Source organism: Anolis carolinensis, chromosome 2 (genome assembly GCF_035594765.1).
Source record: "Anolis carolinensis isolate JA03-04 chromosome 2, rAnoCar3.1.pri, whole genome shotgun sequence".
Lineage (NCBI taxonomy): Eukaryota > Metazoa > Chordata > Lepidosauria > Squamata > Dactyloidae > Anolis > Anolis carolinensis.
Window position 1 is genome coordinate 155,601,723 of NC_085842.1, and position 24,772 is coordinate 155,626,494.

General features: G+C 39.9%; 1 protein-coding gene across 1 annotated transcript; it reads right to left on the bottom strand.

The window, feature by feature from the left end:
• Positions 1–9,513: 9,513 nt before the first annotated feature.
• LOC100566088 (keratin, type II cytoskeletal 5) lies at positions 9,514–23,683 on the bottom strand. Its single transcript, XM_003216970.4, has 9 exons — positions 22,952–23,683; positions 21,237–21,451; positions 19,263–19,323; positions 18,700–18,795; positions 15,529–15,693; positions 14,513–14,638; positions 12,892–13,112; positions 11,229–11,260; positions 9,514–11,109 (listed from the first exon to the last, which is right to left on the bottom strand). Exons 1-9 carry the CDS (start codon positions 23,591–23,593, stop codon positions 10,769–10,771), a joined length of 1,899 nt encoding a protein of 632 aa, XP_003217018.1. The 5' UTR covers positions 23,594–23,683; the 3' UTR covers positions 9,514–10,768.
• Between the last annotated feature and the right edge of the window lie 1,089 nt (positions 23,684–24,772).

Here is a 24,772-nt window from a genome sequence, read left to right on the forward strand (position 1 = left end):
TTGGAGATTTGTTCTTCCTTCCTTCCTTCCTTCCTTCCTTCCTTCCTTCCTTCCTTCCTTCCTTCCTTCCTTCCTTCCTTTTCTCCGCCCCCAGATTTTGGTGCAGTCCATGAAACTTCCTAGCACTGGAGGTTGCTGCCCACCTTTCTTCTCACATCAGGAGGGAAATTCCAAGAAGAATTCCCAATTGAGTCAACAAAATCTCATTGATTCAGTGAGTCTATTCCACTGTCTTCAAATCTGGACCTTTCACTTGGCTTTTGAATCCCAGCAACAGGTATGGACAGAGAAGCTATTCCTTAAGCATAGATCCCCATCTAATTTGAATGGCGCTTTTCATGCAGAATAGGGAATTCTGTTATTTGCAATAAGAAGGAGAAGATTCAGAAAAAGCTTCTTTTAGCCAAAGTTTCAGGCAGAGGAGCCAAGGACTGAGATGCATCCAGTGGAGTCATGCTCATTTGGCACAGATTAGAGAAATACATGAAGATGACACACATATAATAAAGCTACATCTACAACTATTATTATTATATTATAATTTTGGGGTGTGTCTAATAAAGTTTTTGAAGAAGTCATTTTTTCCTCCAGAAAACAACCTTCATTTAGGTCATAAAGAAATTTATTAAGCATACACATGAGAGATTGGCTGGATTTTTTTGTCAATTACAATGGGATAAGTGGGTGGGTGGGTGGATGTGGGGAAGACATGTGTTTTATTAGTCTTTAAAAAAAAACAAAGAACAGCCTGCACTCAGTATTCAAAGGAAGGCCAGTACAGTTGGTTCTTATTAACCTGAAAGGAATTCTAAGGAAAACCTGATTACAAAAGACAAACTATGTGTAAGGAGATGTAGCTACAGGTTTGGGAGTGACTGATGATGAGAGCAGAGCTACCACCCTCTATTGTTTTAGCAACAGTTCGTTTCTTAATACCATAACAGTTTTATCCACGTTCACCAGGGTAACACTGTTCATGTTCATCATATTCACTTTGCCTTCATTGTGGCATACTTTAAGAGCTATGGTTAATGGGTTTGCTGGAAACATTTTACAAGGAATTTCTGATCTCATATCCATAGTTTAGGTGTGATTCTAATACAGAAATTATCTCCACTCTATTTACTATGCATGGTATTCCTGATTAGCGCTATATTAGTACACCAAATATTGCTTGCAGTAACTAATCCCATATGATATAGAGTAGAGTTGGATAAATAAGTCAATTCTGTCAGAAGATGAGGGGGGGATTTCCCTCCCCCCTCCTGATGCATCATTTTTAAGCATCAAGGTACTCTACAGAGGAGCCAGCAAAGCGGCTGATGATCTGTACACACATCTGGGGCATATCTCTGATTGGTGCCAGGAAAATGTCCATCCTTATTGCCCATGCACAATAGACGGGCAATCTGCAAGGGCTGGAAATTCCCCAGGGGCACATCTGGACATTCCTGTGCCCCCTGCCAGGTCAGGCAGACATAATAATCTCCTGCACTTGTCAGGATATGTTTCATATACTTTATATAGAATAGACCAGTGGTTTTGGAGGGAAATGCAGGGTGGGGGAGGTGGCTGGATGCAATCCCGGGTCAACCTTTGGCATCTAGCCATTCCCTGAGGGAAAGTCTGGGGTTGTGGGGACAGAAACCCAGGACAAAGTGGGTTATTCTAACCCACTTCCTCCTGGATTTCGGCCCTGTGTTGAAGAGCCCTTAGTAAATCACAAGCTGAACATGGGTCAACAGAGTGAAGCAGCAGCTTTAAAAGCTAATCTGATTCTAGGCAACATCCACAGAAGTATAGTGTCTAGATCAAAGGGCATAATAGTACCACTTGATTCAGCTTCGGTCAGATCTCTCTTGTGTTCTCTTCTATTCTATAATTGTTAGAAACTACCAGAATTTGGATGATACCATAAAGAAAAGGTTCTCACCCAAGGATTCTATGAAACCCTAGGATACATAAGAGTTATCAGGACTTTGCCAGATTGAGGGTGAGGGGAAGGGGAAGTGGAGAGAACTGTATTACCCCTTTCCCTCCTGTCTTTTCCCATCTTTCCTCCCCACTTTATGCTCTTTGGGGTCTGGTAACACCCAACTCCTGAAGATACACTACTTTACATGAACTACAATTCATGTGATGAAGTCCTAAGTGTACTGCAAGAGATTATGATTGAGAACAGTAACAATTGTTACTATATAGAGATAATAATTTTTATGGGACTTGAACATTCTTTCAAGGGCTCCTCCAGGGTAAAAATATTGAGAAAGGATTTCATAAAGTGTTCTAGTATGTTTTCAACCTGGATGGGAAAGCTCAGTGACATCTTTAATTTTGACTCACTCTTTGTTGAATGGGATTATCCACTTGTATATGGGATGCACCAAGTTGCCTTGTTTTATTGTGGAAGAAGTAAAGTCCAAACTAGGCGGGATGAGAGTGATTTGTAATTGGACCTACTCTTCTTTTACTAAAAACAGCCAGTTCTAGAACTTCTGTGTCATGTCCCAATTTGATCTTAATTTGGCCCTAAAATTCTGCAGTTCCTGGTACCTGTTAACATGCTTTATCCTCCATTGATTTCTGTACTCCTTCAGTTATTATAGTCATTGGCCGAAGCTGGGAGTCACAGGGGGTTAAAAAAGTGTAGAATTAATCCAACTTGACATGTTAACTGCCATGGCTCAATGTTATGGAATTCTGGTAGCTGTAGTTTGGTCAGGCAGCAGCATTCTTTGGCAGAGTGGGCTAAATATACCATGTAAAACTGCAGCTCTCGGGATTCCATAATACTGAGTCACAGAAGTTATAGTATCAAACCTCAATAATTCTACAGTACAGATATAGCCAAGTCAGTTGCCATCCTGAGCATACAAAATCAGATTTTTTTAGTCATGTCAAAAGTGACTTGAGAACATACTACAAGTTGCTTCTGGTGTGAGAAAATTGACTCTCTACAGAGATGTTGCCCAGATGTGTTGCTGAGAGGCTTCTCTCATGTCCCTGCAAACTAGAGCTGACAGTAAATTTGGTTACTCTACAGATGTACAAACAGCACGTGAAGTTGAGAACCAGGCAGAAATCTTTTTTCATTTAGAGAATCCCAGCCAGTCTCTTTAGGTGTCACAACACCTTCTCTTCTGGAAAGTCACCTCTTTGACCTTTGCCTTTACTTTCTCATGACTTCACTCTGAAAGGCTCTTCTTAGGCTAGAATACCTTGTGAGTTACTCAAGGTCCTTTGAAGTAGAGGTGTGGTTTCCAGGAACTATCAGATACTTTGGGGAATCCTCATTCCTTTGCCAAAGAAAACACATCATTTTACCCGAGTGTGTATCTGTACACTGCGCACATTCTAATGTACAGAATCACGGTCTGTAAATGCCTATCTGGACTGCACAATAAATAACTCTGTGTCTGCACTGACAGTTGTCCTATGTGAAGTTTATAGATATTAAACCTCATTTTATTATCGCATCAGTAACATCAAGTGAACTATTCCTTTGAACTTGGCAAAGGAGTGGCCCTAATACTCTAATTAACCTTTCTATGGAAGATTAAACTGTCTGGTTCCCCTAGGGCTGCCAAAAGTGTTATTCAGTTGTAAACCTCAAAAGCACTCAAAAATATTTTATCACGTTCAGCTAAGAATGAATGAGAATTTCATTTCAGTTGCTTTTTTATCCTAATTTAATAAAATGAGTATGAAGGATGGAGAAAACAGACAGATTTGTCCACCCTAAATTCCACTTGAAGCCCCCCAGCCTCCACCCAATTGAAAAATGTTATGGAATAACTGCATTCAGTTTACATACGCACACACAATTGTTGTTGTTATAGTTGTTGTTATATCCCACCTTTCCCCACAAGACTTAAAGCAGCTCACATCTTAAAAAAAAATACAGTGAAAGCATATAAAAATAAACATTAAAATAGTATTAAACTGATTAAGATTATTTAAAATTAGTTATTTAAACCAGTTAAAACAATTCAGTTGAAGTGCAATTAAAACATAAAAACTCTTTAAAAACAATTCAGTTAAACCATTATGTAACACACTTACACAATAAGACAAACATACTTAAAGTCTTACAAACTTCTTGCATTTCGAAAATAATGCAGTTTTATAGCAAATAATAAGGCCACAGTAAGGATTTGCCATTGCCCAACTAACATTCTCCTATGTTATACTACAGCTTGAAAAAGTTCTTTATCTGGCGAATAATTCCCGGAATCCCCTGGGATAAACAGATTGGTGTCTTTTGGAAATCCTATGGTAATTTCCAGCAGCAATTGACCACAGTGTTTAGTATAAATGAAAACAGTTGTCTAGTCTATAGGCATCACAGACACACTATTTCATTTATTTATGATGAGTTACTGTGTGGTTCCAGGCTTATATGGCTTTACAAATCAGAATTATTATTTTTAATTCAAAGCTCTCCTAATATTGTTGGACTGCAATTCCTAACAGACCTAGCCAGCATAGCCAAAGGCTGCTGAGATTTGCAGTTCAACAATATCTGAAGGGTTGCGTTATTCTCACCCCTGCTTAAGAAGTGTATTTAATTAATCCTGCCATTATATGTGTCCCTCCCCTTTTAGCAATACAAAATATTTGTCTTCAAAGAATAGAATGTGTTTTTCCTATGTTTTGGCATTTTACTGATTAGTCACCTTGCAAATATACTTGGTGTTTTCTTTTGGCTTTGACTTACAGCCAAAATGCTAATCAAACGGAAGCCATAAAAGTGTGGAGATGGTCCCCTCTGGAGGTGAGAGACCTTACTAGCAGAAGACATGCAGCTTTGTTTTTCAAAAGAGGCTTCTGTGGTTTCCAATCTGCTTACCAATAATCTGTGCTACTTTGCTGTAAAACAGATTGAGATCATCATTCTTCTATCCACATGGTAGATAAGGGCTGAGGTTGAAATTGTATGTTGACTTTGTATGTTGACTTTGTTACGTGCCTTCAGGTCAACTCCAATTTATGTTGGTGACCATATCCAAGAGTTTTCTCAGCATGATTTATTCAGAGAGCATTTGGTATTGTCTTCTTCTGAGACTGTGAGAATGTGACTTACCCAAGGTCATCCTGTGAATTTCCATGGCAGGCCTGTAGCTGGGGTGGGTGTGGGGTGGGTGTGGGGGGGGTGGGGGTAGGGGTTCAACCCCCCCCCCCCCGAAATTTTTCAGGTTAAAATAAAAACCTGGTTTGCTCATGAATTTTAACTGGTTAACCAAATCCCCATGCTAAGTCCATGAGACGCAAAAAATTAAGAGTCCCTCCAGGCGCTATCTCAAGCAGATATTGACAGGCCTGTAGCTTGGGGGGGGGGGTTAGGGGTTCAACCCCCACCCCACCCCGATATTTCCAACCCCCCCCCCCATTTTTTTCTGGCTACGGCCCTGCAGAGAGGGATTCAAACCTTAAGGTTAGGTTTTCCGCTAACATTAAGTCCAGTCGTGTCCAACTCTGGGGGTAGGTGCTCATCTCCATTTCTAAGTTGAAGAGTCGGCATTGTCCATAGACACCTCCAAGGTCATGTGGCTGGCATGACTGCATGGGGCACCATTACCTTCCCGTCAAAGCAGTACCTATTGATCTATTCACATTTGCATGTTTTTGAACTGCTAAGTTGGCAGAAGCTTGGGCTAATAGTGGGCGCTCACTCCACTCCACTGTTTGAACCGCCAACCTTTTGGTCTGCAAGTTCAGCAGCTCAGCACTTTAATACACTGCACCACTGGGGGCTTAGCCACTCATATTCCTAGGACTCATCGTTACTGTAATCCTGACACAGGATGTTCTTGCAATGTGGATCTTTAGGCTTTAATTTGGTTCAAAATACCTTGGGTTTTAGCCTGCAGTTTTCCAAACAATCTGGATTATGCACCATATGGCCGGCCCTCCAGACCGCAACCCTTCACTGTACAGTTGCAGAGTGCAGTTATCAGGAAATGATTATTCCCACCAAGAAATTGATCTTTTCCAGGTTGAATTTAAATTTGAAGTTGCTGTTTTTTATTCAAGGTATGTGCACATGGATAATTGCATATACGTTTATCAGTACAAGCAGTGCCCGAGTTACAAACATCCAATTTAGAAACGGCTCATAGTTAAGAATGGAGGTGAGACAATAAGAAGTGAGAGAAATCTACCCCTAAGAAGGGAAATTCACTCCTGAAAGAGGTATCATGGGGAAAAGGTGTCTCCACTGAAGCTTTAGCATCAATCCTTGTTTCCACAACAAGCCAAATTTTGCAAAATACAATTATCACAGGGACAGAAAGTGAGGGGAAATCACGGCAAAACAAACACTAGGTAAAGATAAAGGTTTTCACTCGACTTTAAGTCTAGTCATGTTTGACTCTGTGGGTTGGTGCTCATCTCCATTTCTAAGCTGAAGAGCCGGAGTTGTCCATAGATGCCTCCAAGGCCATGTGGCTGGCATGACTGTATAGAGCGCAGTTACCTTCCTGCTGGAGCAGTACCTATTGATCTACTCACATTGGCATGTTTTCGAACTGCTAGGTTGGCAGAAGCTGAGGCAAACAGCGGGAGCTCACCCCTCTCCCTGGATTCAAACCGCCAACCTTTCGGTCAGCAAGTTCAGCAGCTCAGTGGTTTAACCTGCTGTGCCACTGGGGGCTCCTAAACAAACACTACAAGGGTGTTAACTCTTTTCTGTTCTATCTAAAGCTGTGTGTGTGTGTGTGTGTGTGTGTGTGTGTGTGTGTGTGTGTGTGGCTGGAGTTACACTTCAAAAATGTACCTGTTCTGACTTACAAACAAATTAAACTTAAGAACAAACCTAAAGAACCTATCTTGTTTGTAACTTGGAGGCTGCCTTTATTAGTGCACTTCCACTTAACAGGAAATGTGTGTATTTGTATACATGATGAAGAGTGAAGGACTGGAAATGTGTACCACCCTGGTGCCCTCTAACAGCAAGCCACGTTTGCCAGGGAGATTTTTTTTCCTGTCAGTATATTTAAGCCCCTAGCCTTAACTGTTCTTAAATGTAAACTACTTCACCACACCAGTTCCTATATTTACTTACCTTGCACAAGTTCCGCTGAGTTTAGCCAAACGTATTTGTGAGTAGACATGTCTAGGACTGCCTTGGAAGAGAAACAGAGCAGCAGTTTGCCTGAAGCCACCGAGAGGATTTCAGGGGATGTAATTTAATTTATTTAAAACCTCTTCATAATAGATTTGCATTACTCCAAGGTATATTCCACATTAGAGTTACAACTCTTATCATACATTATCCTTATTAAAGATATTTTTGGAGAAAACCTTAACAAAGTGCCTTTTATTACAAGGATGGGTATATATTAAAAACATTCATGCCAGAGGCATAATCAGATGAGTTAAAAGGGCTGATTAGCACAAAAAAAACCACTTTTATGAAACATAAAGTATTATTGCAATAATAACTATGAAAGTTATTTCAGTTCAGTTATGCACATTCATGGGAATTGTTACTCACGGAACATCTCTACTTTTTCTCTGCTTGCTTTATAGTAAGAAACATCAAGAGTTGAACAATTAAATGGAAGGTTCATAGCTCACTGGTAACTAGAGTGAGCATGGGCAACTCTTGGAATGAGCAGGAAAGGATCCGACTACCAACAATTCTGGGCAAAATTTGGAAGCATCACTGGACTGTGCATCACAGTACATAGAAAGAGTACAGGCTACTTGTGCCTTCGTCCGTGAAACAGAAATAATTTCAACCCTTGTTGCTTGATGTCCATAGAACTACACCTGCTGAAATCCTCTCTCCTACACAACTATTAAAAGGAAGGTCAGCCTCCTTTCACACTACAGAATTACATACCTTCCAGCTGTCCCAGTATAGCAGGGGCTGTCCCAGTTAATTCTATGTCATCCTACATTTCCAGCTGCTTTAAAAATATCTCTGTTTCTCTTTCCTATTCCAGCCTTCATTGTTTTTTCAACATGAGAGGTTGTAGGTATCAGAGAACTACCTCAAATATCTATTTATTCCACTTTTAATGGTTAGCCTAGCTAACCTCTGGTGTAAATTTTACCCCTGGAATTTCTCACACACCATGGTGAAGTGGAGCAAACATGTTATGGTTAGCCTATAGCAGCTGAGGTATATTATTTTGCCTTATGAGAAGAAAATGCATAAGCTTTTTTTCAGAAAAAAACCCAGAAAGCCTAATAGACTTTGTAGGTTTGGAGCTATAAAAATAACATGTACAGCAGTCCCCTTTTTGATGCCATCATTCAGGGATTTTTTTTTCTTTCCATCTATATTTCTATGTATTACACCTCCAACTGTATAAACATTGCCACTGATTTCTAAATATCTACATGCTCCTTTGATCTTTCTCTATAAGTTGGGACAGGTTATCATTTCTTGCTTCTGAGGAAATGCATGGACTAGCTTCTTGGATGATCTTGGAACTAAGCCGTATTTTGACCAGTAAGTTGCTAGACCAGGGCATTTTTTGAAAGAGAAGTGTGCTTAGGCAGTTAAACTTGGATTGTGCAGTTAGACTGGCACACTAATACTTGTGGATAAATGTTTACATTACAGGTACACACACATTATATTGACATGTCTGGCTATAAATAGCAACCAGGCAGTCAGACAATTAAAAAATTAAGCCACTGAAAGTATAAGAAGATGGGATTGTGTATGTGGGATGGAATCATTATGAGAAGCGCCTTCCAACTTTATATGATTCTATGTGTGAAAGGGAGATCCCATGAAGCATGTACACATGCTTTTACTCCCACCTCCATCAAATATACTTCCTAATTCCCTATATGGGGCAAGGCATGGATAATAACTTGGCAGCAGAGCACATGCTTCATGAATGGAATATCCTGTGGTCAATCCCTGGCATCTCCAGTTAAAAAGTTCAGGCAGGCAGCAGGTAGTGGAGTTTCTTCCAAAATCCCAGAAAATCATTACTACCTCTCTGAGGGGCCTCAGAGAGATCTGGGACAACAAAAAGAGATGTATGAACACCTAAAAGGAACAGCATGGAAAACACTTAGCAAATGATAATTTCCAGCACCTCTGTCTGTTCCATTGACAGATGCCAAGTAAACTAACAGTTGGATCATGCTCGAAAATTTATTGTTCTGTGGCTTCAAGTTGTTTCCAGTTTATGAAATGAGCCTACCAAGGGGTTTCTGTGATTGAGAGTGTGAAGGTCACCCAGTGGATTTCCATGGCTGAGTGGGGAATTGAATATGTGTTCAGAGTCATAATAAAATCCTCAAACCACTATACTCTGTGTCTGTGAGGTAAAGTGCTCCCCACATCTGAGGAGAACAGTCTAATTTGAGAGTATCGAAGATTCTGTGGGAAACAGAGAGAAACAGAAGGAGCCAAAGGAAAGGCAGATAGACTGCCATACAGTGTCTGCAATCTGAGGTGCTTGCCGCATTGTATCTAACAGGGGAAATCAATCTTGAATCTAGATTTATGCTTTTCGGAAGAGGGAGAAACAAGAAGGCAACATGTTTAAAAATGACAGTTGCTCTTTATTTGTCATGCAGCCTTAGCCATTAGAATCAAGCAATAGAATTCAGTGTTACAGTTCACAAAATAGCAACAGCAGAAGCAATCACCTTTTCCAATGGTGCTTACACTTCAAAGACAAGAATCAAAGGTGTTTTGTAGTTAAAAAAAAAACAGGGACTGGAGCGTGTTGGAACACAGGGTGGGAACAGATCTTATCACAGATGTCTCCAAATTGTTTTCTTTTGGCAAGACCTGGTACTTTCATGGTTCATTAACGTTGTAACTGTCTCTTGTTTGAAATTACAAAGAACATGTTCAAACAGGTGAAAAGATCTTCAGAAGCATGTTCGGAGTGAACCAAATCCATGCAATCTGCTTGCCAACCCAAATCCTCCATCACATTTACTATAGTTGTCTATCCAAGTGTACTACTGAAAGCAGAGAATATTACGTGCATTATGAAATCCCATTGGCAGGAAAAGGAACCAAATACACATTTAAAATTGATACTGTGCTAAATGGATTGTGGGTTTCTTGTTGTTGCACAAACTAGGAGAACAGACAAGCTAGACCCTCTCTTGAGTGAAAACAGGTTGTTGATAAGTTGAACCAATCATGTAGCCTTTAGCTGGGTCTCAAAAACAGATTACACTAATAGAAACAGATTACACTTTCTAATAGACAATTTGTCCTTCATTACAGATCTAGGTTCCTATGAGTGGCACGTGAGTTTGTTGAAATAGGCAAATCCCATGATTTCATTACAGAATGCCTGGTGTGACTCTGGAGGTAATCAAAACAATACACTGGCATTCCTTTCTAACAAAATACTTTTGTGAATTTATATCATATTATGTATCAGACCCTATTTCATATACTCATAGGCCTACTCTATTCCCAGTGACATACAGAGAGAATTTCTGTTGCTTAAAGTAGACTTTTCTTCTAAGAGGTCAACATATAGTTCACTTGACAATGTGGATTTACCCCTCTGCGTATCAAGCTAAGATCCACTTGCTACACCTGATTCACCTACAGAAATATCTTTTTCTGCAAGTGGAAGGATGAGCCGTGGACTGGGTCAGCAGTGTTGGAGCTGGTTACAAACATCTGGATCCAGGTTGCAGCCAAATGCATGTGGAAAAGGTGAAAAGTATCAGAGGGAAAAAGCTTTGCTGAGTTATTTACACCATGGGTTGAAGTACTTCTACTGGGAAATTGCCATACCAACAGACACTCAGGACAGGACGACTTTTAATAGGCCATTTTCTTAGTTGAAGTGGTCTTAGATACAATTTTCACACTAGAGCTTCCTCCTCCTCCTCCACTTGAGACGCGCCCCCCTCCAGAACTGTAGCCACTACCACCCCCCAGACTGACCCCAGAGCCAAACCCGCTCCCACCACCAAAGCCGCTGCCACCACCAATGGAATAGCTGCTGCCACCGCCTCCGAGTCCATATCCGGATCCTCCTCCATATCCTCCGCCAGATCCTCCTCCAAATCCTCCTCCAAAACCATGTCCGCCGCCGCCGCCGCCTCCCAAAGCAAGGCCACTTCCTCCATAGCCAGTGCTGGTGCTGCTGCTGACCACAGCTGGGGGAAAATCATTTTAAACATTAGTGAAGTTCTATTTGTCACTTCAAAATAGCAATCTTGTTCAGAGCATCCTTAAAAAACAATCCCAAACATACATAAATAGAGGCATTACTTACTGTAGCCCACATTTCCAACACCTTCTGCCAACCTAGGAGTAGGAAAGAACAAATTAGTATAATAAGTATCAGGTCTATTCTTCATTACAGCTGATGAATGTGCCTCTCTCTCTGTGTGTGTGTGTTAAGATAATGATAGAAGCAGGTTTGGGGACGGTGAGCCAGAAGACACAGAGTGAGAACTGGACCGAATAAAATGAATTAAAACAAGAACTATGAATGGGTTGATTTTCTGGGTATTTAAAACAAGATTGTGAATTTGTTCTTTACAGAAGTTCTGTGCTGCCTGCCTCCAGCTATGTTTACCTTTTACATTAGTAACTCGGGATATTACAATCTTAGTGAGAGCCAATGCAGTGTAGTAGTTTAAGCATTGGGCTATGACTCTAGAGACCAGCATCAAATACCTGTTGATCTATGAAAGTCCATTTGGATGACCTTAGGCAAATGACACATTTTTAGCCCCAAAGAAAGGCAAGGGCAAACCCCCTCTGTAAAATCTTGCCAAGAAAATCCCATGATACTTTTGCCTTAGAGTCACCCTAACACATGGTAACTGAAATAAATAACTAAATAAAATAAATATCTAAGTCCTCAGTTATGTTTCCCTTCAATCTGAGTGAGTATAGCCTTTAGAAATTCCTACCGCTTAGGGAAGTAAGGAGGGCTATCATTTATATGGTGCATAATTATACAAATTACAACAAAGAATTATTAGGGGGAATGATGAGAGAGAAAAAACAGAAGGAAAAAGATGCTGAAGCTTGTGGCAATTTTAAATGCATTCACAGATTATATATGTGTGTGTGTGTATTCCTTTTTTTGTCTTCCAATGTAATACCATCACTTTCCAGCATCTCTGAAGAAATCTGTGTATTTGAGTGTAATATTTTAAAAATATGCTATATCTATGAATGCTTGTCAGTGGGCCCTTCCACACAGTCATATAATCCAGAACATCAAGGCAGATAATCCACAATATCTGCTTTGAACTGGGTTATCTGAGTCCACAGTGCCATATAATCCAGTTCAATGTGGATTTTATACAGCTGTGTGGAAGGGGCCAGTAATTCTACTCTAGAGTACACTGGTGAAGATAAGATGGTTTCCATTTGATCCAACAACAAATTAGTTCTTTAAACAGAACATCATAAAACCATGATGTTGTGCTGGTTTGCCAAGAACTTTATTGCCATTCCAGACACATTTGTCAATGCACTTTTCAGGATGGAAGCTTTCTAGCCCAGACAATCAAAGGGCAAAATCCTTAACTGACTTTTTTTTAGGAAGAAAAGAAAGGCAGAAAATGCTGTGAGGAAGCATGGAAAGGCTACAAACTGAACGTGATTATGTTTAAACCATACACCCCTTGGTAAAATATTAAATTATAAGGAAAAGTAATTGTACCAAGACCAACCAAAAGAACAATCTGAAAGTAGCTGTGAACTGTGATTTGTTCCTAAATTTTGCCTGCAGAGAGGTGAATTTGGAAAGGTCAGTTTTCACGAAAAAAATGAAGATACGTTCTGCTTTTCTCGTGTGGCAAGGCATGAAAGAGGTTAACGGAGTTTAGATAAACCCTATAAAAGGGCTGACTCATTATTTCATCAGTGACAATTTGACTAAGGCCATTTTGCAAGAGCTTTCTTCCACTCCTGCCTACCTGATTTCCTCTCCTTCCAGCAGCTTCTTGTAGGTGGCAATTTCAATATCCAGGGCCAGTTTGACGTTCATCAGCTCCTGGTATTCCTTGAGTTGCCGAGCAAGGTCCTGCTTTGTTCTCTGCAGGGCTTCCTCCAATTCACTCAGTTTATGCTTGGCATCCTTGAGGGCCATCTCCCCACGATCCTCAGCCTCAGCAATAGCTGCCTGAAGATTGGCACACTGCAAAGGAGAGAAAAGGTGGGTTCTTCTTGTTATAGTCATCCCCACCCATCCAAGCAGATGTTTGAGACCCTCCTCACTGTGTGAATTTCTTTCCCATCCCTATAGTGCACGTCATTCCATTTACATCAATAAAGCATCATTCCTCTACAGTAATCTCCAGATAACTTGGACATTACTTTGGGCTTCAAAAGGAGCCTTGTGGCTGAAAAGGTTTGAGAACCCTGCTCTAGATATTACAACCAAAGATCAGTTGTTATGGGAGTTTTTGTTCAAAACATCTGAAGGGTGCCATGTTTCACAAAAGCTGGGGAACATTTTTCATGACAAATAATTCCAAACAGAAAGCAATGTTTGCATCCACATCCTATATTTGTTTATAAATATGGGAAAAGTAGTTCCTATTTTGAAATAATATTGAAAACCTAGAGCACTGTGGCTGGTCTTCCCATGTGAATTTTTGGAGATATTGAGGGTAAAACCATTTTATATTTCACCAGATTGTCTGGGTTCTAGGGAAAGGCGAAGAGATTTCTGATCTTATTTGCAATGTCTGGGTGATACCACTAAGATAACAATTTTGGTTTATTCAGCTCCTTTGCATTTGATGCCTTGCAGCATTTTTGCAATGAGAACTGTATTATCTGTGACATTATTAGCAGGGTGATGGAGATGTTAACACTCGGTTAATTTAGCACATATAAAGAGAAATATAAGCAAACACAATAGAACTAAATATTTTGTAACTGATTGCCCAATCCTACCATATTTCTATATTTTTTCTAATAATATTAAGGTCAATTATTATTTCAATATTCAAAGACCAGATTCAAGGAACCTAAAGGGGGCTATTCTGTGCCTTTTTCTACCAGGAAGAAAAGGATAAAGAAAGGGTGATATTATTTATAATGCCTGAAAGATTATGAAGGCACAGTGTCCTTGAATGAAGAAGAAATGACTAATTTTGGTTATGTGGAGAATGACAATTAGCTTTCATGGAAAGTCATTGAAATATATTATCTACAAGGCATTGCAGTGGATCTAACAGTGTGGTCCTCTTTGCTGTTTCCACATCTTTGTTGAAAAAATAGATGCAGTCAGCAGAATCAAGTGCCAATTGTTGCTCCCAACTGAACCACATGTATGAAGGGATGGGAAAGGTGGGCTTAGTGACATATTTAATTGTTTCTTCCTGATAGACACATTTCCTGCACAAAGAAACTAAACACATCAGGGAAAAGGGGTTCAACATAGCATTACCCCTGATGTAATTTTCTATATTTTTTTTATCTTGTGGAAAGATCTGTTGACTTGCCTATCACAAAGAATCAATACTGGTATACTTGTTATAGAGACAGCTGAACTCAGCTAGATACTAGCAAGGCACATCCAAACCTCACCTGTTTCTTAAAGGAATCTATTTCACTACGCAACCTCTGGATCATCCGGTTGAGCTCAGAAATTTCTGTCTTTGTGTTGCGCAGGTCATCACCATGACGCCCAGCAGAGACCTGTAGCTCTTCATACTGATATTCAAAACACAGGGAAGAAGAAAGATATAGAATTCCCATCATTATAGAGTGAGTGTGTACTATATAACAGGTATTATGTATGTATCATGTAAGATTATAGTCGCTGTATGGCAGTAACAACCCCATGTGATATCGACCAGACAGGTATTTTTACCTTGTAACTCTGACAATAGCAACAGCTCCTTGTCTTCCTTCCCAATAATAGTTTTGAGGGCATATGCCACACCCAGATCTCAATGTCCCTTGGACATTTGAGGTAATTGCACTGTTCTGACTAATGGTATGGCCAGCTCTGCAAAGGCTTATCTCTTCTAATTATGGAGACACATCCAAGTTTCCCATGGTATCCTGCTCAATTGGGGTCAGGCCATCCAATGTTAGAAGCACAAGTCAGGTTTTGCTCACATTATCTTAAGGTTTCCAAAACTAGAGCACCTTGACTTTTCATCACAAGAAGAAAAAAAATAACAGAAGGTTTTCAATCATTTCCCCGTTACTGCTAATGAGAGGGGAAATCCAGTCCTAACTGCAGAGCTCTTGTCTCTTCACCTACATCTGTCATAACACTCCATTCTTCATACCCGTATGTTAAAATTTTGGTTTGGCCACACACCACCCCATATGTATGTCCTTTCCCTTTCTCTGGATGAGGTCCTGAAGGCACTGGAATCATCCAGTCCAATAATATTTGTTGTGATGGATTAGGTTTTGGATTAATTTCCTTATCACCAAAAGTAGCACTGTTAGACAACCTTTCAGGTGCTCCTAAGCACAATGGGAAATCCGGCCTGGATGGTGGAAATAGTTATTGTTCACCACTATTTGGAGGGCAGATGTTTTCCTATTTTTGCTTCTAGTCCCTTCACTGAGTCACAGTTACTCACCTTGGTTTGATACCATGATTCAGCTTCGGTTCGGCTCCTCTGGGCAATGTCTTCATATTGTGCCTTGACTTCTGCAATGATGCTGTTCAAGTCCAGGCATCTGTTGTTGTCCATAGACAACACAACAGAAGTATCAGATACGTGTTGCTGCATCTGTGATAGTTCCTGCACAGAAAAAGAAACGTGTGCCATTTAAAATGTATAAAGTAGAAGAAATATTACACTTTTGGAGATGCAGTAGATGTATGTAGAAAAAGAAAATCTTCAGTAAATGGGATTAATGTTGGTCTATGGGGGAAAAGGTACTGTTGTGGTTTAAAAGCAACCTTCATTGGAATTTGTTATGTTCATTTTTATACAAAGAGTTTTCCTGATCCACAGCAAGGAGATTCACAAGAGGAAGCAGTTTTTCACATTGTTATCTAAGTCCAGAGGTAAAGGTAAAGGTTTCCCCTGATGTTAAGTCCAGTCATGTCTGACTTTGGGGGTTGGTGCTCATCTCCATTTCTAAGCCAAAGAGCTGGTGTTGTCCGTAGACACTTCCAAAGTCATGTGGCCGGCATGATTGCATGGAGCGCCGTTACCTTCCCGCCGAAGCGGGTACCTATTGATCTACTCACATTTGCATGTTTTCAAACTGCTAGGTTGGCAGAAGCTGGAGCTAACAGCGGGCGCTCATGCCGCTCCCGGAGTTTGAACCTGGGACCTTTCGGTCAGCAAGTTCAGCAGCTCAGTGCTTTAACACACTTCGCCACCGGGGCTCCAAGTCCAGAGACAACACCATATTGCCCCACAATTTGATGCCACCCAAAGGCTACTGAACTGGCTGTCTTTTGGTGTGCATCCCTCTCCATACCTTTGATTATTATTATTACAATTTAATTAGAAACACAACTGGATCCAGACATTTTCATTTACTTTTATATGTGAAGATCAACCTAAGAGGAATTGTACCAGTTTAATTAGCAATAAAATAAAATATCTGAAACACCAAAGGCTATGCACATGATTCTTGCCAAAACCCAAACTGAAGTCTGAAAATTTTGCGGGGGGGGGGGGGGGGGGGGACGGGACGGGACGGGACGGGATGGGAGTGAGAGGGACATCTCTTCATCCTTTGAGTTTCTATGATTTTGCTCTTCAACATTTCAGTGACAGTTTGAACACTCCGGCCTCAGCCATAGCTTAAAATGTGACTTGAAAGAAACAGACACAGGGCTCTTATTCTTGTTAGGTCTTATAAAAAGATAAATCAGGAAAGAAAGCATTGCTGGTTCTATGTAACCATGTGATTGTTCAGTACTTTTGCAATCACTATTGCCAATTTCATTTATATTCCATCTTTCCCCAAGTACCATATCTAGCTCTCTTTTCTCCCACGTTGTCTTCACAAAAACCATGGTCAGTCAGTGGGTTGTTAGTACCTTATTGGTCACTAGAACCTTACTCTTTTATCTTCCTGTACAGAGTCTTAGCTGCTACATGAAACTGCCTCCAATTGCTGATGCTTTGACTACTCTCAGACAGAATTGAATACACGCAATCACTTTGATGTGTTTCTTAATTCAAGTGATTAATATAACTGGGAGAGGCTGCCAAAGAAAAAGATGGATTTTCCATTTCTTATTAGCATCAAGTCTAGACAGGTTCCCAAAAGAGGAGCATTATTCAACAATTTATCTGTCTTGATCCAGTAATAATAGCTGGAGGAAACTCCACATGGGTTGCACAAGATGTGATAATTTATGTCACTAAGTCTGTGCTTGCTTTAACATCTATTCATCACTGCAGATATATTAGCAGAGGTAGGTAGATCCCAAAAAACCCCGAATACCCACACACATATACCTGTGATGTGAAACTTTCCACGGTGGAACATGCTTCAACACAACAATATTGTTGCAAGCCTTGGGGGCTTCCCATCCTTCTCTTTCCCTTTGGCATTGTCGGAAAACAGAAGTGTTTTTTCATGCCAACTTTTTTCCAATTTAAAATGCATTTTTTAATTGTGAAAGGTTTAATACTGGTAATTTGCAATTATTTTTGTTGTCATTCAAGTTTGGAAGGAGTCAGGGAGACACGGATATATAGTTTCAAGATTAAGTCTGCAAATCTGAACATGTATGAATTTCGAGAAAGTTTGGTTGAAATCGGTGGAGAAAAGGTTGTCAAATCTTGTGTTTAGGCTCATCCATATCAATGTAATCTTAAATTATAAATACATTATCAGTAATTGGACTGGATTTAAAAATGATGTTTCTGGATTTTCAGGGTGAATACCTTTGGAATTTCCCCTTTCGATATATTACTAGCCTTCAAGAAGGCACTCCTAGGATTTGTTTGTTTTATTTGGAGGAAGTTTATCCTTGCTATAAGGCTAAGATTAGGAGAGTATGACTTGCACAAAATCATTTGGTGAATTTCCATTGCTGAATGAGCCCTGTTCTCCTGGAGCTTCAGCCCATCACTTAAACCACTATACCATGCTCGCCTGCTGAACAGCAAATACAAATATCATAGAAAGACAACTGGCCATGAGTTTAGGATTCCATGTTATGGGTCCAGCTGCTGCTACACCAGGGAGGACTAGAGCATCCATGTTCTCTATTGGAGCCATAGTACTTAGAGCTGACAATACTATTGAGCTAGGTGCTCTAGTGATCTGACTTGCAGCTTCTCTACACTAGCCTTTTGTCCTGAAGTGGACCAGAACTCAAACGTGAATATATAGATGATGTTCAGGGACTTCCATACCTCAACATGAAGAAAACTGGGCTGAGCCAGTTTACCCTATTTTTAGCAAAGTCAGTGAATGCTCCAGAGTTTTGCTGAAACTCCAGACCAGCCCTGCATGTTCAGCAGAGTGTGGAGAGAAAATAGACTTCAAAGTGAACCAGGCTATTGTCCACATGGGCCAGTGTAGCCATTCCCTGATCCATCCCCTTGCAGTGCAGGGAAAAGGCAGCAAGTTCGGATCATGTGGTTGGCATTTTTGTGGTAGCCCTTGTTATGTGGGCATCTTTGCTGATGTTACCAAAGGTGCCCAGCAGTGGCTGGGAGATTTCCGAGGTCTTTGACCAGTTGCTATGATGGTAGACACAACATGACAGGTAAAAGTGACAGTTCAGCACAGTGAAATAAAATGTTATGTTCCCAAGGGAAGGTACGTACCGCATCATACATTGCTTTCAGGAACTCAATTTCATCATTCAGGGATTCAAATTTGCCAGCCAGTTCAATCTTGTTCATATAGGCACCATCAACATCCTGCAAAAAAACATAGGGAAAGTAAGCTTGATTTGTGTGAGTCTGTGTTGTTTCTCAGTGGGAGAAATCTATTGTATTTTAATCATATTTTGAAATATATTAGTCAGTTCTATTTTAAAATAATGTGGCAATTACAACATTAAAAAATCTTGCAAAGGACCTAATATTGCAGGAACTGGCTGTTGTCCTTTATTTCTGATTAGGTTTGACTGGACCCAATCAGCAGTGATTGATTCCTAGTAAAACTTACTCGGGTATATTTTTTCAAAATGTTAAAAATATTCAGCTTCAGTTAACATCAATATCTATATCTGAAAGATTTTTGGTAAGGTAATATGTTAGACATCCTAAAAGGTACTGGTCCATTAGAAATTATTGTTCTGAACTAAGAGAAGACTGCTACTTTGACTGGGTACACAGCTTATTGTATTCCTATGATTTCTTTTATTATTTTGAAGATAATTTACCTTCTTAAGCACCACAAATTCATTTTCTGAACCTGTACGCTTGTTGATTTCATCTTCATATCTGTTAGGGGAACAGAGAAAAAAGATAGCATTAGTGATTTTCAATATGAGATCTTAATGCAGGAAGCCAAGACAATGCTTATATAAAGAGGACAATGTCAGTTTGTCCTCAACCCATTTTAAGGGCATTGTTTAGGACATTTAGTCTATAGTGGGTGACAGTTGAATTATTTGTTTGAAGATCAACTTGCCTTGTTTTTTTAGGTTATAAGCCCTTCTAAGACACCACATGTGCAGTGCATAGATTTCAATGGATTTCCAATGTGTGCAGAAAATGTACAGGATTAAAGTTTTCCACAGGCAAATAGAATCAGTGTGTGGCACTGCTTTTCAACTTTGCTGTGTTTTAAACTTTCTCTTGCACATCCAAAGTGATATCATGGGGAATATGCCTGCCTGCAAATTAGCACAAAACTATTTCTCAACTAGATGTCAAACTCTTTCTTTAACTATCGGTTTCAAAGTGATTGGCCCTCTTGCCCTACGGAATATGAAGGTTAAAATATAAAGACAGATAGTCCTTTAATGTTACTCATACATTTGGAAGACAGGCCAAAAGTACAAATTTCAACAGGATTAATAACCATTTATAAGGGATCCCTGTGAACTTTTATCTACTGAGATGGACAGAGAAGGAGAAATGAGCATAAACAATGATTTCATTAAACTAACAGTGCCACAATTTTGTGACAGGTACCAATATGATTAAGACTATAATGCAAGTTGCTTGATGGCTTGGTTGTTTGACTATTTGCCAGCATGTGGACTTGATAAATTTGGTGATTTCAAGTCCTCTGCCCTGTATTTACTTTCCCGAGGAAGCACATATTTAGTTTTGGAGCAATACTAAAAAATGTCTCACAATGTTTCAAGCATACATCAATGATTTTTTTAAAAAAAAATTAAAGGAATTCTAATTTTACAGCTAAGACAGGGTTAAATGAATAAAACAACACATATCTAGATGTATAAGTATCAAACACGCATATATACATCTGAGAGGCAGGATTAGCTGCTTATCTCCATTCAGAAATATGAAGAATGGCTGTTGTATGAAAAGGTATATAATCTGCAGCATCATCTAATTTAATCCATGTTTCTTTACCTTGGTTTGGCAAGAGAACCATGTTATCATAAAGGCATCCTCTTTAAGAAATATCATGACTTAAGGCGAAATTGGCTATCTAGTAGGCAAGGTGTGGCTAACATCAGTTGAAGAAAGACAAAAGATTTGGGCATGGCAAGAAAACAAGATGGTGCCAGGATTTGTGGTGATTCATTTTGCCCTCCAGCAAATAAAATTTAAAACAGGAATATGTCTGGCATGGATAGAAAAGATAGTATCTAAAAAGATATCTCATCCATGTAACCACTACCAAGTTTTTTGGTCAGCAAAATCAAAGCTAATGGGTGTTTGGTTAATCAAAATGGGGGAGAGTGGGAGGATTGCAGATATGATTTATGAGCCGGTGCAATAGCCAATCATCTTGAACAAATATGTTAGTGGTATTTTGACTCTTAGGTTATGCTTTTGTAGTATTGTCTTGATCCAGTCAAGTAGGGCAAAATTTACATGTCAGAAAAAAGAAGAAACATATTTTTGTCATGTATCTTCTGGTTATACTAGATGGAATTCTGCTTAATTTTCTCTGAGAAATAATTTGTGTACATTTTACCCATAGGTTACTTCAAAATGAGCAAAACCTTCAGGTTCTTGCCAGTCTAAGGATACAATCTCATTTTAACTTATTTGAGGACAAACCCTCTTAAACTAAATGGAGTCAGCTGCAGAATAAAATCTCATATGAATGGGCTACACATCATCCAGCAAAAACTATTGACCTTACTGCTTTCTGTCATTTTATTAGACAGAATACCCCTGTTCATCTGGCTATGGAACTGAGATATTCTTACTTGTTCTTATAGTCTTCAACCATATCTTGCATGTTCCTCAGTTCTGAATCCAGCCTTCCCCGTTCATTTGTCAGAGCCTCGAGCTGCCTCCGGAGGTTTGTGATGTATACATCAAACAGGGGCTCCATAGTGCTTTGTTGACAAGTTGTCCCCTGCTGTTGTAAAAGATCCCATTTGGTTTCAAGGACTTTGTTTTGCTGTTCCAAGAACCGGACCTGCAAGATAAAGTAGGCAAGGATTTGTAATGCTTTGCATGTTACAAACAATCCACAAGTCCACTGGAAAGATAAAGATAGATTGTCAATTGAAGCAGAAATAGCGGTAGCCCTCACTTGTTCTGAAAAGTCTTTAGTTTAACCCGATTTAACCCAATGAACTTTCCTTTCTTATCTCCAACCGGAGCAGCCTAAATATTCTGGAACTTACCTCTTCTTGGCTTTTCCTACCATCTTTTGTGTTTCTTCCCCACAGTCTAAGCTAGTTGAAGCAGGGAGCTATCTTTATAATGTATTCAAAATGCTATGAGTATTAATTCAAGAACACATGTCTGCCATCCCTAGATAGAAGAAAGGAAGCAACCGAATTGAAGACGACAAGGATGGAGATAAGAAAGCGGGGACAAAAATATTCAATACTATAAAATCTGTCTGCACCTGCCCAGTGAACATGTGCTAAGCGTGCACACACTGATATCATTTAGTGGAAAGTTTAATAGATTAGGATTCTTTAGCAAAGGGTAACTGTTTCAAGCAAAGTGGACACGTTTGTTGGCACCTCTTTTTATAAAAGGTTAGTGGGGTTCTATGTTAGCCATTATATTTTTGTTCAGCTTATTCTAAGAAATGCTGTGATGATGACATCACGCTGGTACCCTATGAAATACAAAGTGTGTTGCATTGCAAAATGATTGTGAATTCATTCAAAAGATGAAAGAAACTATATTTGTTTCATAGATTGTTTTACAAAAATGAATGTCAGCCTGTAGTATAGATGGGCTGCAAAATGTAGTTTTCAGTTCTCTTCATTTTTTACCATACATTTTCCTCATGCTTTTATTTTAATTGCACAAATAGGATGTAGAAGCTGTCATAAGTGTCAAGCAAACCCCCTGTGCCATCTGTTTTTGAAACAAATATATTTTGGACCAATCTTAACCTCAGGATTTTCCCTTTACCTTTATGGATTTCAACCAAATGGGTGAAGTCTAAGTACACAGTCATAACAGATTTTATTGCTGTTAAGGATAGTGATGCAATCAAGCTAGAATGTGCTTCTCTTTATCTATTTCACCATATCTCATTTTCAAAACAGGAGTGCATCTAATGGGTCCAGGATCTAGATGTGTATTTTGTCACTCAGCTGACCTTTTTACACATATTTTTCTAGCTATCCCTACTATAAATAGTGACATTGACAATTCTGATGTACTTAATGACTTTGGATAGTAAAAGAAGCTGTTGTCCATTCTTATGTATGTGACTAGTTTAATGTGTGAAGTCATAGATGAACAATCCCCTTTCCCTATGCTTAGATTATTATTTAATTAATTAATTTAATTTATATACCGCTCTTCTCTCCCAGGTGAACTCAGATTATCTCAATGAACTATAATGCTGGCAGCAAGAACAGGTGTAAGGTGTTCAATCACAATAGATTTGGTGCCTCATAAGTACATAGTAAAAGTTATTAAGGTATTAATCAAAGTATTGACTTACCTTGTCAATAAAAGAGGCAAATTTATTGTTGAGAGTCTTGATCTGTTCCCTTTCATTTGTGCGCACTCTTTGGATTTCTGGATCAATTTCAAGCTTCAGGGGTTGTAGGAGGTGCTGATTGATGGTCACCTCCTGTATCCCACCAGGAGGGCAAACTGGAAATCCAGGGCCACCTCTTCCACTAAAACCTGGACCACCTACCACAAAGCCAGCACCAGGTCCTCCATACCCAGGCCCACCAAAACCCAAGCCGCCGCCGCCACCACCAAGGCCAACACCAAACCCAAAACCTCCTGCTCCACCACCAGCACCATATCCTCCACCACCAGCACCATATCCTCCACCACCAGCACCAAATCCTCCACCACCACCAAAGCCAGATCGGTAACCTCCACCAATGGTACTATAGGAGATCCGCTTGTTTCCACCAATGTTGTAGAGACTTCGGCTACCAAATCCACCGCCGAGCCCATAGCCACCACCACCACCTCCAGCTCTTCCTCCTCCAACCCGAGACACAGAGTAGGAGCTAAAACTTGATCTCCCACCACCACCACCGCCGCCGCCACCAACAATTGCAGAGCCAGAGGTGAAGCCTCTGCTTCCTCCTCCAGTGGATGCTCGATAGGATATACGACTCATGATGACTTTGTTCAGAGAGAGAAAGGTGAAGAAAGGTTTTGACTACAAGCAGAGCTGCAGGAAAAGAGCGGAGAATGAAGGCAGAACCCCTCTGATAAAGATGAGCGGGAAACCTCCCCTTTTATTTGTTTGGGAAAAAATTGGCACAGGTTCCAAGGCAATCTAATGTAGTCATATGCTTAATATGCCTTGCAGCAACTTGTTGGTGAGACACACCTACTCCAGCCGACAACGTGGAACTGGAGGGATGGGGAAAGGCATTGTCTGCAAGCAATTGCATACTACCTGTGCAAGCAAGTGAAAACGATCCCCCAGCCCCTTTTTAGCAAGGTATTTCATTAAGGGAGAGGAGGAGGGAGTGGAATGAGATATCAATACCCACAACTCTGCATATTTTATACTTAGGATTTCCAAATCTTTTTAAAAGGATAGGCCTTTTTTTTTTTTTGCAAGACCCAATATGCACAAAAGATAGTAGTATGAATTTGATTACTCCAGTGATAGTCATCTATGGTCTTACATGACACTGGGCAATGGGAAGACTGTGTCTTTCAGGATCCCACAACATCTATTGGATTTACCAAAATCTGTTGATAAAACTTCATAAAGTGAGACTATGGTTCATGAAGGTTCCTGCTATAACACATGTATCAGCCTTTCATGATGCCTGTGGAAAGCTTGATCTACCTCATTTGAAGCTTGATTTTCCACAACATCTCCGTAATATGCTTTACCTTCAACAACCTTGTGCTACACATCAATCGTTGCAATTCCAATGCCATTTGCTCCACAGCAATGCTATGAGGTTGAGCAAACATGTAATATTGTTGCACTATTGAACACACGACTGTTAATCCTGTCCATAAACAGCTGTCTGGGATCTTTCCTAGCACCAGTGCCTGAAAGCTGGCGATTCCAAACACTATATGTGCATGCTCCATTGGCTTTACCACTGAGCTCATACTAACATAGATTACTTGATTAATTTCATCACTAAGTAGAAGGCTGAATTAATCTCCAGTTTCTCTAAAGCAAATGTTCCATCCATCGTGTTGTCTTCTTTAACAGAAAACCACGGAGGTTAATTTTCTTGATAAGTCCTCCTTGTGTTCAGTGGGGTTCACTCCCTAATAACTCTGCCAGGAATTGCAGTTTCAACATCCTTTATTGATTGGCTGC

Excerpts from the sequence above, each read along its gene's own strand:
- LOC100566088 (XM_003216970.4), bottom strand. The coding sequence starts at position 23,593 with ATGAGTCGTATATCCTATCGAGCATCCACTGGAGGAGGAAGCAGAGGC. Across the intron at positions 21,452-22,951 it reads TTGCCTCTTTTATTGACAAG|GTCCGGTTCTTGGAACAGCA; the intron begins GTAAGTCAATAC and ends TTTATCTTGCAG. Across the intron at positions 14,639-15,528 it reads AATCATGGTATCAAACCAAG|TATGAAGAGCTACAGGTCTC; the intron begins GTGAGTAACTGT and ends TTTGAATATCAG.